General features: G+C 53.9%; 1 protein-coding gene across 1 annotated transcript; it reads left to right on the top strand.

The window, feature by feature from the left end:
- Positions 1–265: 265 nt before the first annotated feature.
- Positions 266–12687, top strand: LOC130491666 (C-factor-like). The gene is made up of 6 exons (XM_056865450.1): positions 266–409; positions 7119–7170; positions 8182–8369; positions 9617–9769; positions 10865–10975; positions 12574–12687. Exons 1-6 carry the CDS (start codon positions 266–268, stop codon positions 12685–12687), a joined length of 762 nt encoding a protein of 253 aa, XP_056721428.1.
- The last annotated feature ends 181 nt before the right edge of the window (positions 12688–12868 follow it).

Below are 12868 nucleotides of genomic sequence, written 5' to 3'. Positions count from 1 at the left end.
GGGGAGCCGCCGTCTTCCAGACGCCAGGGCCGGGTTGCTGGAAGGCTCCGCCAGAATCCGAACTCCGCACCCCCACCCACCCCCGCCGGAGCATGCATACCAGCGCGGGCATCCCGAGTATGCAACTGCCCTCCAATGGGCGGCTTCCGACGAAAGCCGGTTTGGGGGTGGGGGGTGGGAGGTGGGGGCAGCGGGCGTGGCCTCCCCCGATAAAAGCGGCCGGTCGCCTCCCCGGATCGCCTCCCTCCCTCCCTCCCTGCCGGCCATGGCTGCTCAACTGCGCTGCCGCTCGGTGCTCATCACCGGCTCCAGCAGGGGCATCGGGTTAGGGCTGGTCCGGGGCCTCCTGGCCGCCTCCCCCGCGCCCGACTTCGTCCTCGCCACCTGCCGCTTCCCGGAGAAGGCCCAGGTAGGTCCGGGCGGGTTGCCAAGCTCCAGGTGCGGGCTGGAGACCTCCTGGTGTTGCAGCTGATCTGCCCGTAGCAGAGGTCAGCTCACCTGCATGGGGTTGCCAAGCTCCAGGTGCGGGCTGGAGAGCTCCTGGGGATGCAGCTGATCTGCAGGCGGCAGAGGTCAGCTCACCTGCATGGGGTTGCCAAGCTCCAGGTGCGGGCTGGGGAGCTCCTGGGGATGCAGCTGATCTGCAGGCGGCAGAGGTCAGCTCACCTGCATGGAGTTGCCAAGCTCCAGGTGCGGGCTGGAGACCTCCTGGTGTTGCAGCTGATCTGCCCGTAGCAGAGGTCAGCTCACCTGCATGGGGTTGCCAAGCTCCAGGTGCGGGCTGGAGAGCTCCTGGGGATGCAGCTGATCTGCAGGCGGCAGAGGTCAGCTCACCTGCATGGGGTTGCCAAGCTCCAGGTGCGGGCTGGGGAGCTCCTGGGGATGCAGCTGATCTGCAGGCGGCAGAGGTCAGCTCACCTGCATGGAGTTGCCAAGCTCCAGGTGCGGGCTGGAGACCTCCTGGTGTTGCAGCTGATCTGCCCGTAGCAGAGGTCAGCTCACCTGCATGGGGTTGCCAAGCTCCAGGTGCGGGCTGGAGAGCTCCTGGGGATGCAGCTGATCTGCAGGCGGCAGAGGTCAGCTCACCTGCATGGGGTTGCCAAGCTCCAGGTGCGGGCTGGAGAGCTCCTGGGGATGCAGCTGATCTGCAGGGGGCAGAGGTCAGCTCACCTGCATGGGGTTGCCAAGCTCCAGGTGCAGGCTGGAGAGCTCCTGGGGATGCAGCTGATCTGCAGGCGGCAGAGGTCAGCTCACCTGCATGGGGTTGCCAAGCTCCAGGTGCGGGCTGGGGAGCTCCTGGGGATGCAACTGATCTGCAGGCGGCAGAAGTCAGCTCACCTGCATGGGGTTGCCAAGCTCCGGGTGCGGGCTGGAGACCTCCTGGGGATGCAGCTGATCTGCCCGTAGCAGAGGTCAGCTCACCTGCATGGGGTTGCCAAGCTCCAGGTGCGGGCTGGAGAGCTCCTGGGGATGCAACTGATCTGCAGGCGGCAGAGGTCAGCTCACCTGCATGGGGTTGCCAAGCTCCAGGTGCGGGCTGGAGACCTCCTGGGGATGCAGCTGATCTGCCTGTAGCAGAGGTCAGCTCACCTGCATGGGGTTGCCAAGCTCCAGGTGCGGGCTGGAGAGCTCCTGGGGATGCAACTGATCTGCAGGCGGCAGAGGTCAGCTCACCTGCATGGGATTGCCAAGCTCCAGGTGCGGGCTGGGGAGCTCCTGGGGATGCAACTGATCTGCAGGCGGCAGAGGTCAGCTCACCTGCATGGGGTTGCCAAGCTCTGGGTGCGGGCTGGAGACCTCCTGGGGATGCAGCTGATCTGCCCGTAGCAGAGGTCAGCTCACCTGCATGGGGTTGCTAGCTCCAGGTGCGGGCTGGAGAGCTCCTGGGGATGCAGCTGATCTGCAGGCGGCAGAGGTCAGCTCACCTGCATGGGGTTGCCAAGCTCCAGGTGCGGGCTGGGGAGCTCCTGGGGATGCAACTGATCTGCAGGCGGCAGAGGTCAGCTCACCTGCATGGGGTTGCCAAGCTCCAGGTGCGGGCTGGAGACCTCCTGGGATGCAGCTGATCTGCAGGCGGCAGAGGTCAGCTCACCTGCATGGGGTTGCCAAGCTCCAGGTGCGGGCTGGAGACCTCCTGGGGATGCAGCTGATCTGCCCGTAGCAGAGGTCAGCTCACCTGCATGGGGTTGCCAAGCTCCAGGTGTGGGCTGGAGAGCTCCTGGGGATGCAACTGATCTGCAGGCAGCAGAGGTCAGCTCACCTGCATGGGATTGCCAAGCTCCAGGTGCGGGCTGGGGAGCTCCTGGGGATGCAACTGATCTGCAGGCGGCAGAGGTCAGCTCACCTGCATGGGGTTGCCAAGCTCCGGGTGCGGACTGGAGACCTCCTGGGGATGCAGCTGATCTGCCCGTAGCAGAGGTCAGCTCACCTGCATGGGGTTGCCAAGCTCCAGGTGCGGGCTGGAGACCTCCTGGGGATGCAGCTGATCTGCCCGTAGCAGAGGTCAGCTCACCTGCATGGGGTTGCCAAGCTCCAGGTGCGGGCTGGAGACCTCCTGGGGATGCAGCTGATCTGTCCGTAGCAGAGGTCAGCTCACCTGCATGGGGTTGCCAAGCTCCAGGTGCGGGCTGGAGAGCTCCTGGGGATGCAACTGATCTGCAGGCGGCAGAGGTCAGCTCACCTGCATGGGATTGCCAAGCTCCAGGTGCGGGCTGGGGAGCTCCTGGGGATGCAACTGATCTGCAGGCGGCAGAGGTCAGCTCACCTGCATGGGGTTGCCAAGCTCCGGGTGCGGGCTGGAGACCTCCTGGGGATGCAGCTGATCTGCCCGTAGCAGAGGTCAGCTCACCTGCATGGGGTTGCCAAGCTCCAGGTGCGGGCTGGAGAGCTCCTGGGGATGCAACTGATCTGCAGGCGGCAGAGGTCAGCTCACCTGCATGGGGTTGCCAAGCTCCAGGTGCGGGCTGGAGACCTCCTGGGGATGCAGCTGATCTGCCTGTAGCAGAGGTCAGCTCACCTGCATGGGGTTGCCAAGCTCCAGGTGCGGGCTGGAGAGCTCCTGGGGATGCAACTGATCTGCAGGCGGCAGAGGTCAGCTCACCTGCATGGGATTGCCAAGCTCCAGGTGCGGGCTGGGGAGCTCCTGGGGATGCAACTGATCTGCAGGCGGCAGAGGTCAGCTCACCTGCATGGGGTTGCCAAGCTCTGGGTGCGGGCTGGAGACCTCCTGGGGATGCAGCTGATCTGCCCGTAGCAGAGGTCAGCTCACCTGCATGGGGTTGCTAGCTCCAGGTGCGGGCTGGAGAGCTCCTGGGGATGCAGCTGATCTGCAGGCGGCAGAGGTCAGCTCACCTGCATGGGGTTGCCAAGCTCCAGGTGCGGGCTGGGGAGCTCCTGGGGATGCAACTGATCTGCAGGCGGCAGAGGTCAGCTCACCTGCATGGGGTTGCCAAGCTCCAGGTGCGGGCTGGAGACCTCCTGGGATGCAGCTGATCTGCAGGCGGCAGAGGTCAGCTCACCTGCATGGGGTTGCCAAGCTCCAGGTGCGGGCTGGAGACCTCCTGGGGATGCAGCTGATCTGCCCGTAGCAGAGGTCAGCTCACCTGCATGGGGTTGCCAAGCTCCAGGTGTGGGCTGGAGAGCTCCTGGGGATGCAACTGATCTGCAGGCAGCAGAGGTCAGCTCACCTGCATGGGATTGCCAAGCTCCAGGTGCGGGCTGGGGAGCTCCTGGGGATGCAACTGATCTGCAGGCGGCAGAGGTCAGCTCACCTGCATGGGGTTGCCAAGCTCCGGGTGCGGACTGGAGACCTCCTGGGGATGCAGCTGATCTGCCCGTAGCAGAGGTCAGCTCACCTGCATGGGGTTGCCAAGCTCCAGGTGCGGGCTGGAGAGCTCCTGGGGATGCAACTGATCTGCAGGCGGCAGAGGTCAGCTCACCTGCATGGGGTTGCCAAGCTCCAGGTGCGGGCTGGAGACCTCCTGGTTTTGCAGCTGATCTGCCCGTAGCAGAGGTCAGCTCACCTGCATGGGGTTGCTAGCTCCAGGTGCGGGCTGGAGAGCTCCTGGGGATGCAGCTGATCTGCCCGTAGCAGAGGTCAGCTCACCTGCATGGGGTTGCCAAGCTCCAGGTGTGGGCTGGAGACCTCCTGGGGATGCAGCTGATCTACCCGTAGCAGAGGTCAGCTCACCTGCATGGGGTTGCCAAGCTCCAGGTGCGGGCTGGAGACCTCCTGGGGATGCAGCTGATCTGCCCGTAGCAGAGGCCAGCTCACCTGCATGGGGTTGCCAAGCTCCAGGTGCGGGCTGGAGACTTCCTGGGGATGCAACTGATCTGCAGGCGGCAGAGGTCAGCTCACCTGCATGGGGTTGCCAAGCTCCGGGTGCGGGCTGGAGACCTCCTGGGGATGCAGCTGATCTGCCCGTAGCAGAGGTCAGTTCACCTGCGTAGGGTTGCCAGCCTCCAGGTGGGCACTACAAATCACCTGTACTGTACAGTATATTGTTAAGAGGAGGGGGAACAGTACTCAGCTCTATATGCAAAAATATCAAACAGTGTATTACAAAACAGTGGAGACAACAGTGAGGTGCCAGCAGAAACTTAGGCTGTTACCGCACTTGTATTCCCAGCGATGTATTAAGAGTTTGAAAATGTTATAAAAAATATTGTTCGCACTTTCTATGTATTCCCACCGATGTATTCAGAGTTTGAAAACGTTATAAAAAATACTGTTCGCACTTTGTTTGGCCCCTTTAGCTGTGAAGACGTCTTCCAACCATTTATAAGCCGTGGTATCCAAAAACCCTTTTAAAGCGATGTTTTTTATAACATTTTCAAACTCTTAATACATCGCTGGGAATACAAAGTGCAGTAACCCCTTTACTTACAATCCTAAACACAGATTATATACACATATATGGGGATATCTTCTATAGAGTCTTCTTCAACAAGACTTCAGCAAGGTCTTTAGTAACAATTGTTTTTAAAGATTAAACAATATCAAAATGCCGAAGTACCGAAAGCAAGGGGAACAGTCCCGTTTATCTTGGAAGAATGGTGCGATGCGTAAAGCTGGGAAACGTCTTCCGGAATTTTCAAAACGTTTTTCGCAGAATTATGCTTCTTCAGCCTGTAATAATGAAATTCATGGCGCCATGTATTGGGCTGCTTCTGTTTTCTTTCTTGTGTCTCATGGTCACAAGAACTCATATGAAGAAGCATAATTCTGCGGAAAACGTTTTGAAAATTCCGGAAGACTTTTCCCAACTTTACGCATCGCACCATTCTTCCAAGATAAACGGGACTGTTTCCCTTGCTTTCAATACGTCGGCATTTTGATATTGTTTAGTCTTTAAAAACAATTGTTACTAAAGACCTTGTTGAAGTCTTGTTGAAGAAGACTCTATAGAAGATATCCCCATATATGTGTATATAATCTGTGTTTAGGATTGTAAGTAAGTTTCTGTTTGCACCTCACTGTTGTCTCCACTATTTTGTAATACACTGTTTGATATTTTTGCATATAGAGCTTACTGTTTTTTTCTAAACAACCTCCAGGTGGGGGCTGGAGAGCTCCTGGGGATGCAACTGATCTCCAGGTGGCAGAGGTCAGCTCACCTGCATAGGGTTGCCAAGCTCCAGGTGCCGACTGGAGAGCTCCTGGGAATGCAGCTGATCTACAGGGGGCAGAGGTCAGCTCACCTGCATAGGCTTGCCAACCTCAAGGTGGGGGCTGGAGACCTCCGGGGGTTGCAGCTGATCTCCAGGTGGTAGAGGGCAGGTCATCTGCATGGGGTTGCCAACCTCCAGGTGGGATCTGGGGATCCCCCAGAATTGTGTGTGTGTGTGTAAAGTGCCATTAAGTCACTTCTGACCTATGGCGACCCTATGACTCAATGTCTTTCAAAACGTCTTATCCTCAACAGCCTTGCTTAGGTGAACTGAAGTACCTGACAGTGGGCGCGAAGGTTGGCGGGGCAGCATCCCAAGAGAATTTAAAAAAAAAATAAGGCGTTGGCTACCTACCAGAAGTTCTGACCATAGAGTTTCTGACAATTGCTGGAGCAATCCATTTCCAGTAGGGTTGCCCGCTCCAGGTCGGGAAATACTTGGAGATTTTTGGGGCTGAGCCAAGGAGGGCAGGGTTTGGGGAGGGGAGGGACTTCAATGCCGTAGAGTCCAATGGCCAAAGTGGCCATTTTCTCCAGGCGAACTGATCTCTATCGGCTGGAGATCTGTTGAAATAGCAGGAGATCTCCAGCTAGTACCTGGAGGTTGTTGGAAATCAAACAAAATCACTAGTGCCTTACAAGGAAGTTAAGCAAAGCAAGAGTAGCCACTTATGGCGCAAAAAGCACTACAAAAGAATGCTGAACAACATGTTTGTAATGACAAATTAAACAAACAATACAACCAAGAATAGAAGGAAATTCCTGTTACATGTGCAGAGAAGTCACCACGTTCCTGCAGTGTAGACAGGTAAGTGAAGTGACTAAATATCAAAGTCCTGGGATGCCACGAGTAGAGAGAAAATAGGCTTCTGGTAATGAGTCCTATTTCGTCATCAGATGACACAGATTCGCCATCCGTTAGTACTGTCAGGCTACATGCCGCCTTGTCCGGAACATATTTTCCGTGGAACCTTGACGGAACGTCACAGGATTGCCTGAATTGACAAAGCACCAGCGAAATAGGACTCATTACCGGAAGCCTATTTTCTCTCTACTCGTGGCATTCCAGGACTTTGATATTTAGTCACTTCACTCACCTGTCTACACTGCAGGAACGTGGTGACTTCTCTACACATGTAACAGGAATTTACTTCTGTTCCTGGTTGTATTGTTTGTTTGATTTGTCATTACAAACATGTTGTTCAGCATTCTTTTGTAGTGCTTTTTGTGCCATAAGTGCCTACTCTTGCTTTGCTTAAGTACCTGGAGGTTGGCAACCCTAATGTTCAGGTGGCTTTAGGGGTCGTCAGGAGCTCTGTGGTTAGAGCTTCCCACCAAGGCTGCAATTGGCTGAAGTTCTCCCTCCATAAGCGGGGCAAATGGGAACTCTAATTTCGGACGCCAAAGGGACGCAAAGCGAGACAGATGTACATTTTTCTTCCCTGATAGGAACTTCAACAACTCAGCAAGAAGTACAGCAACCTGAAACTTCTTCAGCTCGGTAAGCAAAAGATGGCCTCTTTGGGCACAGATCTGATGGGGGGAGGACAGCGGAGGAAGCAGAATGTGAGGGTGGAACTGGGTGGGCTTGACGGAAAGGGGCAGGGTGAGGAGGGCGAGGGAAAGTTTTGAGAACCTGGGTGGTGTAGTGGTCAGAGCTTCTCTGCCGCCAGGAGCTAACAAATTGCAAACGTACGTAATAAAATCACCATCAAAACCAACCAAAAACACATCATTAAAATCCAACCAGAGCTAAAATGCATACAAAAACATACAGACCGACAATTAAAACATTGGGTGGGACGGTGGGATCACTGAGGGAAAGCCAAACGAAACAAAAGAAATTAAGAACATAAGAACGTAGGAAAAGCCATGCTGGATCAGACCCAGGACCATCAAGTCCAGCAGTCTGTTCACTCAGTGGCCAACCAGGTGCCTCTAGGAAGCCCCCAAACAAGACGACTGCAGCAGCATTGTCCTGCTTGTGTTCCACCGCACCTAAGATAATAGGCATGCTCCCCTGATCCTAGAGGGAGTAGGGATGCATCATGACTAGTATCCATTTTGACTGGTAGCCATGAATAGCCCTCTCCTCCATGAACATGTCCACTCCCCTCTTAAAGCCTTCCAAGCTGGCAGCCATCACCGCATCCTGGGGCAGGGAGTTCCACAATTTAACTCTTTAAATTAACTAAATTCTTTACATGTGGGCAGAAGATGGGACTTCTGAGTTTCCTGGGGTGGGGGGAGAGTTCCAGAGTTTGGATGCCATGACCAGGAAGGCCGTCTCACGGGTTGCCACCAACCTAATCTCACCCAAAGCAGGGCCTCCAAAGATGGCCGTAGTGATTGGGTATGCTTGTATGATGCATCCCACTGGGGTTTTTCTCCTGCATCAGGTTAACTGCGCCCGGCAGGGGTTGGGCCAGGACAGGCAGGGCGCACCATTTGAACTCTGGACCCCGGAACCCAGCTTTCGTGACTGCAGCTGCTTTTCTCTCCTTGATTCCAGATGTGGTTTCCGAAAGCAGCATCAAGAAAGTGGTCCAAGAAGTGGAAGATATTGTCGGGGAGAAAGGGTTGAATTGCTTGGTCAACAACGCCGGCATCAACGTGGTGGCCACCCTGGAAGAAGTCACGGCCGAGACGATGCTTAGCATCTACGAGACGAACACGGTTGCCCAGCTGATGGTCACCAAAGTAAGAGAGTGGTCGCTAAAGCGGGCAAGGGACTAGTCGAGTTCGCCTGGGGCGAGTTACTGTCCTCCTCCAGGCAACCAGGCAGGGAAATTCCGAGCGTTTATATAGTGCTATTCAGTGGTCAAAGCAAAATATCTCATATACGTTCCCCATTCCACTTTGTTTGGTTATTTAACTTATTCACATGCCTCAAACTTTTAATAAACATTTTCAGAGCGGTTGGTGAAACTTGAGGAAATCCAATGTGACTGCATGATATATAAAACTCTAAAGCCAACACTCAGTCCATAATGGGCAGGCTCCTCTGATACCTCTACAGTATCAGAGGAGCATGCCCATTATATTAGGTGCTGCGGAGCATAGGCAGGATGGTGCTGCTGCAGCCGTCTTTCTCGTGGACTTCCTGAAGGCACCTGGTCGGCCACTGTGTGAACAGACTGCTGGACTTGATGGGCCTCGGTCTGATCCAGCAGGGCTTTTCTTATGTTCTTATACTACTGGAGGTCCACATTCACTCCACTGTTTTTGGACCTAACTAAACAGCCACAGGGGTGAGATTAAGATGGATCAATGCTGTGGGCTTGGGAGGGGGGGGCTTTAACTTTTCTCCCCCTGCTAGGGTTGCCAGGCAACCAGTGGGAAATTTCCGGGATGGGGGGCTGCCAGCAGTAGTGTGACATAACTTCCTGGGAAACCCGGAAGTGATGCCACGTCCTTCTAGGAATTGACAAAAACTATGGTAAAACCACTGAGCTTCCGGTGATTCCTAGAGAGACGTGGTGTCACTTCCAGGTTTTCTGACAAGATGGCCATCTTGCATGCAAATTTGGTGCTCTGCCGCTGTGCCACATGTCTACCCGCTGGTTCAGAGCCAGCGTGGCGTAGTGGTAAGTGGTGTAGTGGTTAAGAGCGATGGTTTGGAGCGGTGGACTCTGATCTGGAGAACCGGGTTTGATTCCCCACTCTTCCACATGAGCGGAGGAGGCTAATCTGGGGAACTGGGTTGCTTTCCCCACTCCTACACATGAAGCCAGCTGGGTGACCTTGGGCTAGTCTCAGCTCTCTCAGCCCCACCTACCTCACAGGGTGTCTGTTGTGGGGAGGGGAAGGGAAGGTGACTGTAAGCCGGTCTGATTCTTCCTTAAGTGGTAGAGAAAGTTGGCATATAAAAACCAACTCTTCTTCTCCTTCTTCTTCTTTGTTTAAAAAAACACCTCTTGTTCTCCCCTTTCTACTTTTCCTTGCAGGCTTTTCTCCCCCTGCTGAGGAAAGCTGCCCAGCAGAGCACTGGAATGGGGTGCCACCGTGCGGCTATTGTCAACATGTCCTCAATATCGGCTTCCATGGAGCTCGTCGAGGACAACGACTTCCGTATGGTGTACCCGTACAGGATAGCAAAGGTGGGCGTCTTCCGGGTTGGCTGCTGAGGTGGAGGACCCCACTTTCCTGGGGTTTGGCGGGAGAGTGGAAAGGCCCCACATCGAGCTGTAGACCTGAAGCTTTGGAGACCCAATGAAGGATAACAGGGGATAATGTTGGACTTTGACCGGGGAGACCATGGCTGCTTCTGCGCAGAGTGGACTGGGCCAAGGATTTCTGGCTGGTGGGTGGACCTCTGCCTCTCCGGTGCCCTAGGGGATGGCCCAGTGGATGGGCCGGCCCTATACACAGCCTGCGTAGCTTTTGCTGCTGCTGCAAATGCAGAAACAATAAAACTTCTTATTCATTTCAAGGGCAACAATCCTGTAAATGCCGGGATATTTAGTGCTGACCAGATTAAGGACACTGACACATGGGCTGTTTGCCCTGGCTTGGTTGCTATTGGAAGTGGTCGTCATCGTCCCCCCGCCCCACCATTTCCCTATAGCATCATGGTGCTTCTGTAAGCCTCCCAGGATTTCCCCATATTTCCTGCAATCTTTCCCTAGCATGGTTTGTTGCAATGTTTAGGGAAAGATCGCAGCAAAACCAGGCACCTTTGGGGATGTGAAAGTCTGGATTTCCCTGGTCCTGCCCACCTTAGTGCCATTTTCCTTGCCCTGGCCACCACTGGAGTTTTTTTTTTTTAAGGCAACTGATATAATGTGAAAAGACTCTGTTTATCAGGTTCTCGCATCTTTCACTGCAGTGATATGCCTTTCCTCTTATACCTCCACAATGAAAGAGGCTACAGACTTATTTAAAAATGAAAGCTGGGGATCCAGAGAACCTGATACACAATCTGTTTAACCAAAGGTTGTTTGCCATTAAAACAAAACCAAAAAAGCTTTCTGTGGTGGTGGTGGTGGGGAGGGTCAGCCACTGCGGGGGAGTTGGCAGGCCCACCTGAGTCCTGTTGTCTCCGCCACAGCAGTGGAGAAACCACACGAGCCTCTCCCCTGTGGGGCACGCTTCCCTGAGAGTAAGACCTCCTTTTGAGTAAACCGGCATGGGATTGCGGTGTAAGATTCCCTCTTTCTCTCTCATTTTCTTCCCGGTTCTCCTCCCGCCCACAGACGGCGCTGAATATGATCACGAGGTGCCTGGCCGTGGATCTGGAGCCGGATGGGATCCTTTGCGTCTCTCTGCATCCAGGCTGGATCGAAACGGATATGGGAGGAAGCCTGGTCAGTGAACCCGGACCTTTAGTTTTTGAGACACGTGTGGTTTTTTCTTCTTTTCTCCACCGTCGCCATTCACCCGAGCATACCTGAACCTGTCAGGAATTGAGATCTTCCCTGGAGGTCCCCACCTTCTGAGTCGGGCAACCTCCTGACTTTGTGCTGGGTGGATTTTTCCTGCTGAGAAAACCACCTCTGTTTGTCTCTTGCCGTGAAAACCCTACGGGGTTGCCCTAAGTTGGCTGCTACTTGACAGCAAAGCAGGCTCCGGCTTACGACATTAAAATCAGAAGCTCACCCATAAGACCTGACTGGTGGTCCCTGGTCCTAAGAGCATACGGCTGTCCTCAACAAGAGCCGGAGCTTTCCCACCAGGCCTACAATTGAGGACAGCCGCTTATATCAGCTTATACTATCTATACCATCTTACTGGCCTCCCCCCCATTCTCCCCCCTGAGTGGGAACAATACAAAGTGAAGGGTTGCCACCTGTATGGTCCCCTACAGCTTTTTTAGATTTGGTGCGCCATTATGTTAGGTTTTAGAATTTTATTGTTGGTTTTATTATGGATATTTATATTGACTTTGTACTATTAAAATGATGTTAGCCGCCCTGAGCCAGCTTCCTAGGGAGGACGGGTTATAAGTCAAACAAACAAACAAACAAACAAACAAAGATGGTGAGGGGTCTGGAGACCAAGTCCTATGAGGAAAGGCTGAAGGAGCTGGGTATGTTTAGCATGGAGAGGAGAAGACTGGGACATGATAACCATCTTCAAGCACTTGAAGGGCTGTCATATAGAGGAGGGTGCCGAGTTGTTTTCTGTTGCCCCAGAAGGTCGGACCAGAACCAGTGGGTTGAAATTAAATCAGAAGAGTTTCCGTCTAGACATTAGGAAGAATTTTTCTAATGGTTAGAGTGGTTTCTCAGGTTTTCTCAGAATTTTTCTAACGGTTAGAGTGGAACAGGCTTCCTCGGGAGGTGGTGAGCTCTCCTTCCCTGGAGGTTTTTAAGCAGAGGCTAGATGGCCATCTGTCAGCAATGCTGATTCTATGACCTTAGGCAGATCATGAGAGGGAGGGGACCTTGGCCATCTTCTGGGCATGGAGTATGGGTCACTGGGGGTGTGGGGGGGGAGGTAGTTGTGAATTTTCTGCATTGTGCAGGGGGTTGGACTAGATGACCCTGGTGGTCCCTTCCCACTCTATGATTCTATGAAATAAATAAATAAAAATTCAAAATGTCAAGCAGCAGCACACTGATCCATTTCCATAAGGCCCATCACTGATTAGAAGCTTGAAGGAGGGGGAACACGGGAAAAAGAGACAGAAACAAACTACTAGTAGTACTCCTACTACAACCGGGAGATCTCCAGCCACCACCGGGAGACCTCCTGGATTTATAACTGATCTCCAGACTACAGGGATCAGTTCCCCTGGAGGAAATGGCTGCTTTGGAGGGTGGACTCTGTGGCATTATACCCTGGTTAGGTGCCTCCGCTCTCCAAAGCCGGCTCCACCCCCCAGATCTCCAGGATTTTCCCAACCCAGAGTTGGCAAGCCTATGAACACAACTTTTTCTCTCTTTCTTGTTGATCCTCACAGGCTCCCTTAAAAGTCCAGGATGCCATCCCCGGGATCCTCTCCGTTCTGGTTCATCTCAGTGAAAAAGACAATGGAAGTTTCCTGAATGGCCAAGGGGGGACCCTGCCCTGGTAGCAGAGAGGCACGGATGCCGGAGGCCACAAGCACCATCTTGCAACTCAGTTCTGGTGCAAATGTGCTAGCTAGTATTCCTCTTTTTAAAAATGTTGTTCGCAGTACTGTAATGAAACTTGAAATCCAATCTGTTCTCGTATCGTGCAATCTATTTTACCTTTCTTGACAATGGCAAAATTCT

Source organism: Euleptes europaea, chromosome 19 (genome assembly GCF_029931775.1).
Source record: "Euleptes europaea isolate rEulEur1 chromosome 19, rEulEur1.hap1, whole genome shotgun sequence".
Classification (NCBI taxonomy): Eukaryota; Metazoa; Chordata; class Lepidosauria; order Squamata; family Sphaerodactylidae; genus Euleptes; species Euleptes europaea.
Note: the sequence above shows the minus strand (reverse complement) of the source record. Positions and strands in the feature narration are given on the sequence as shown.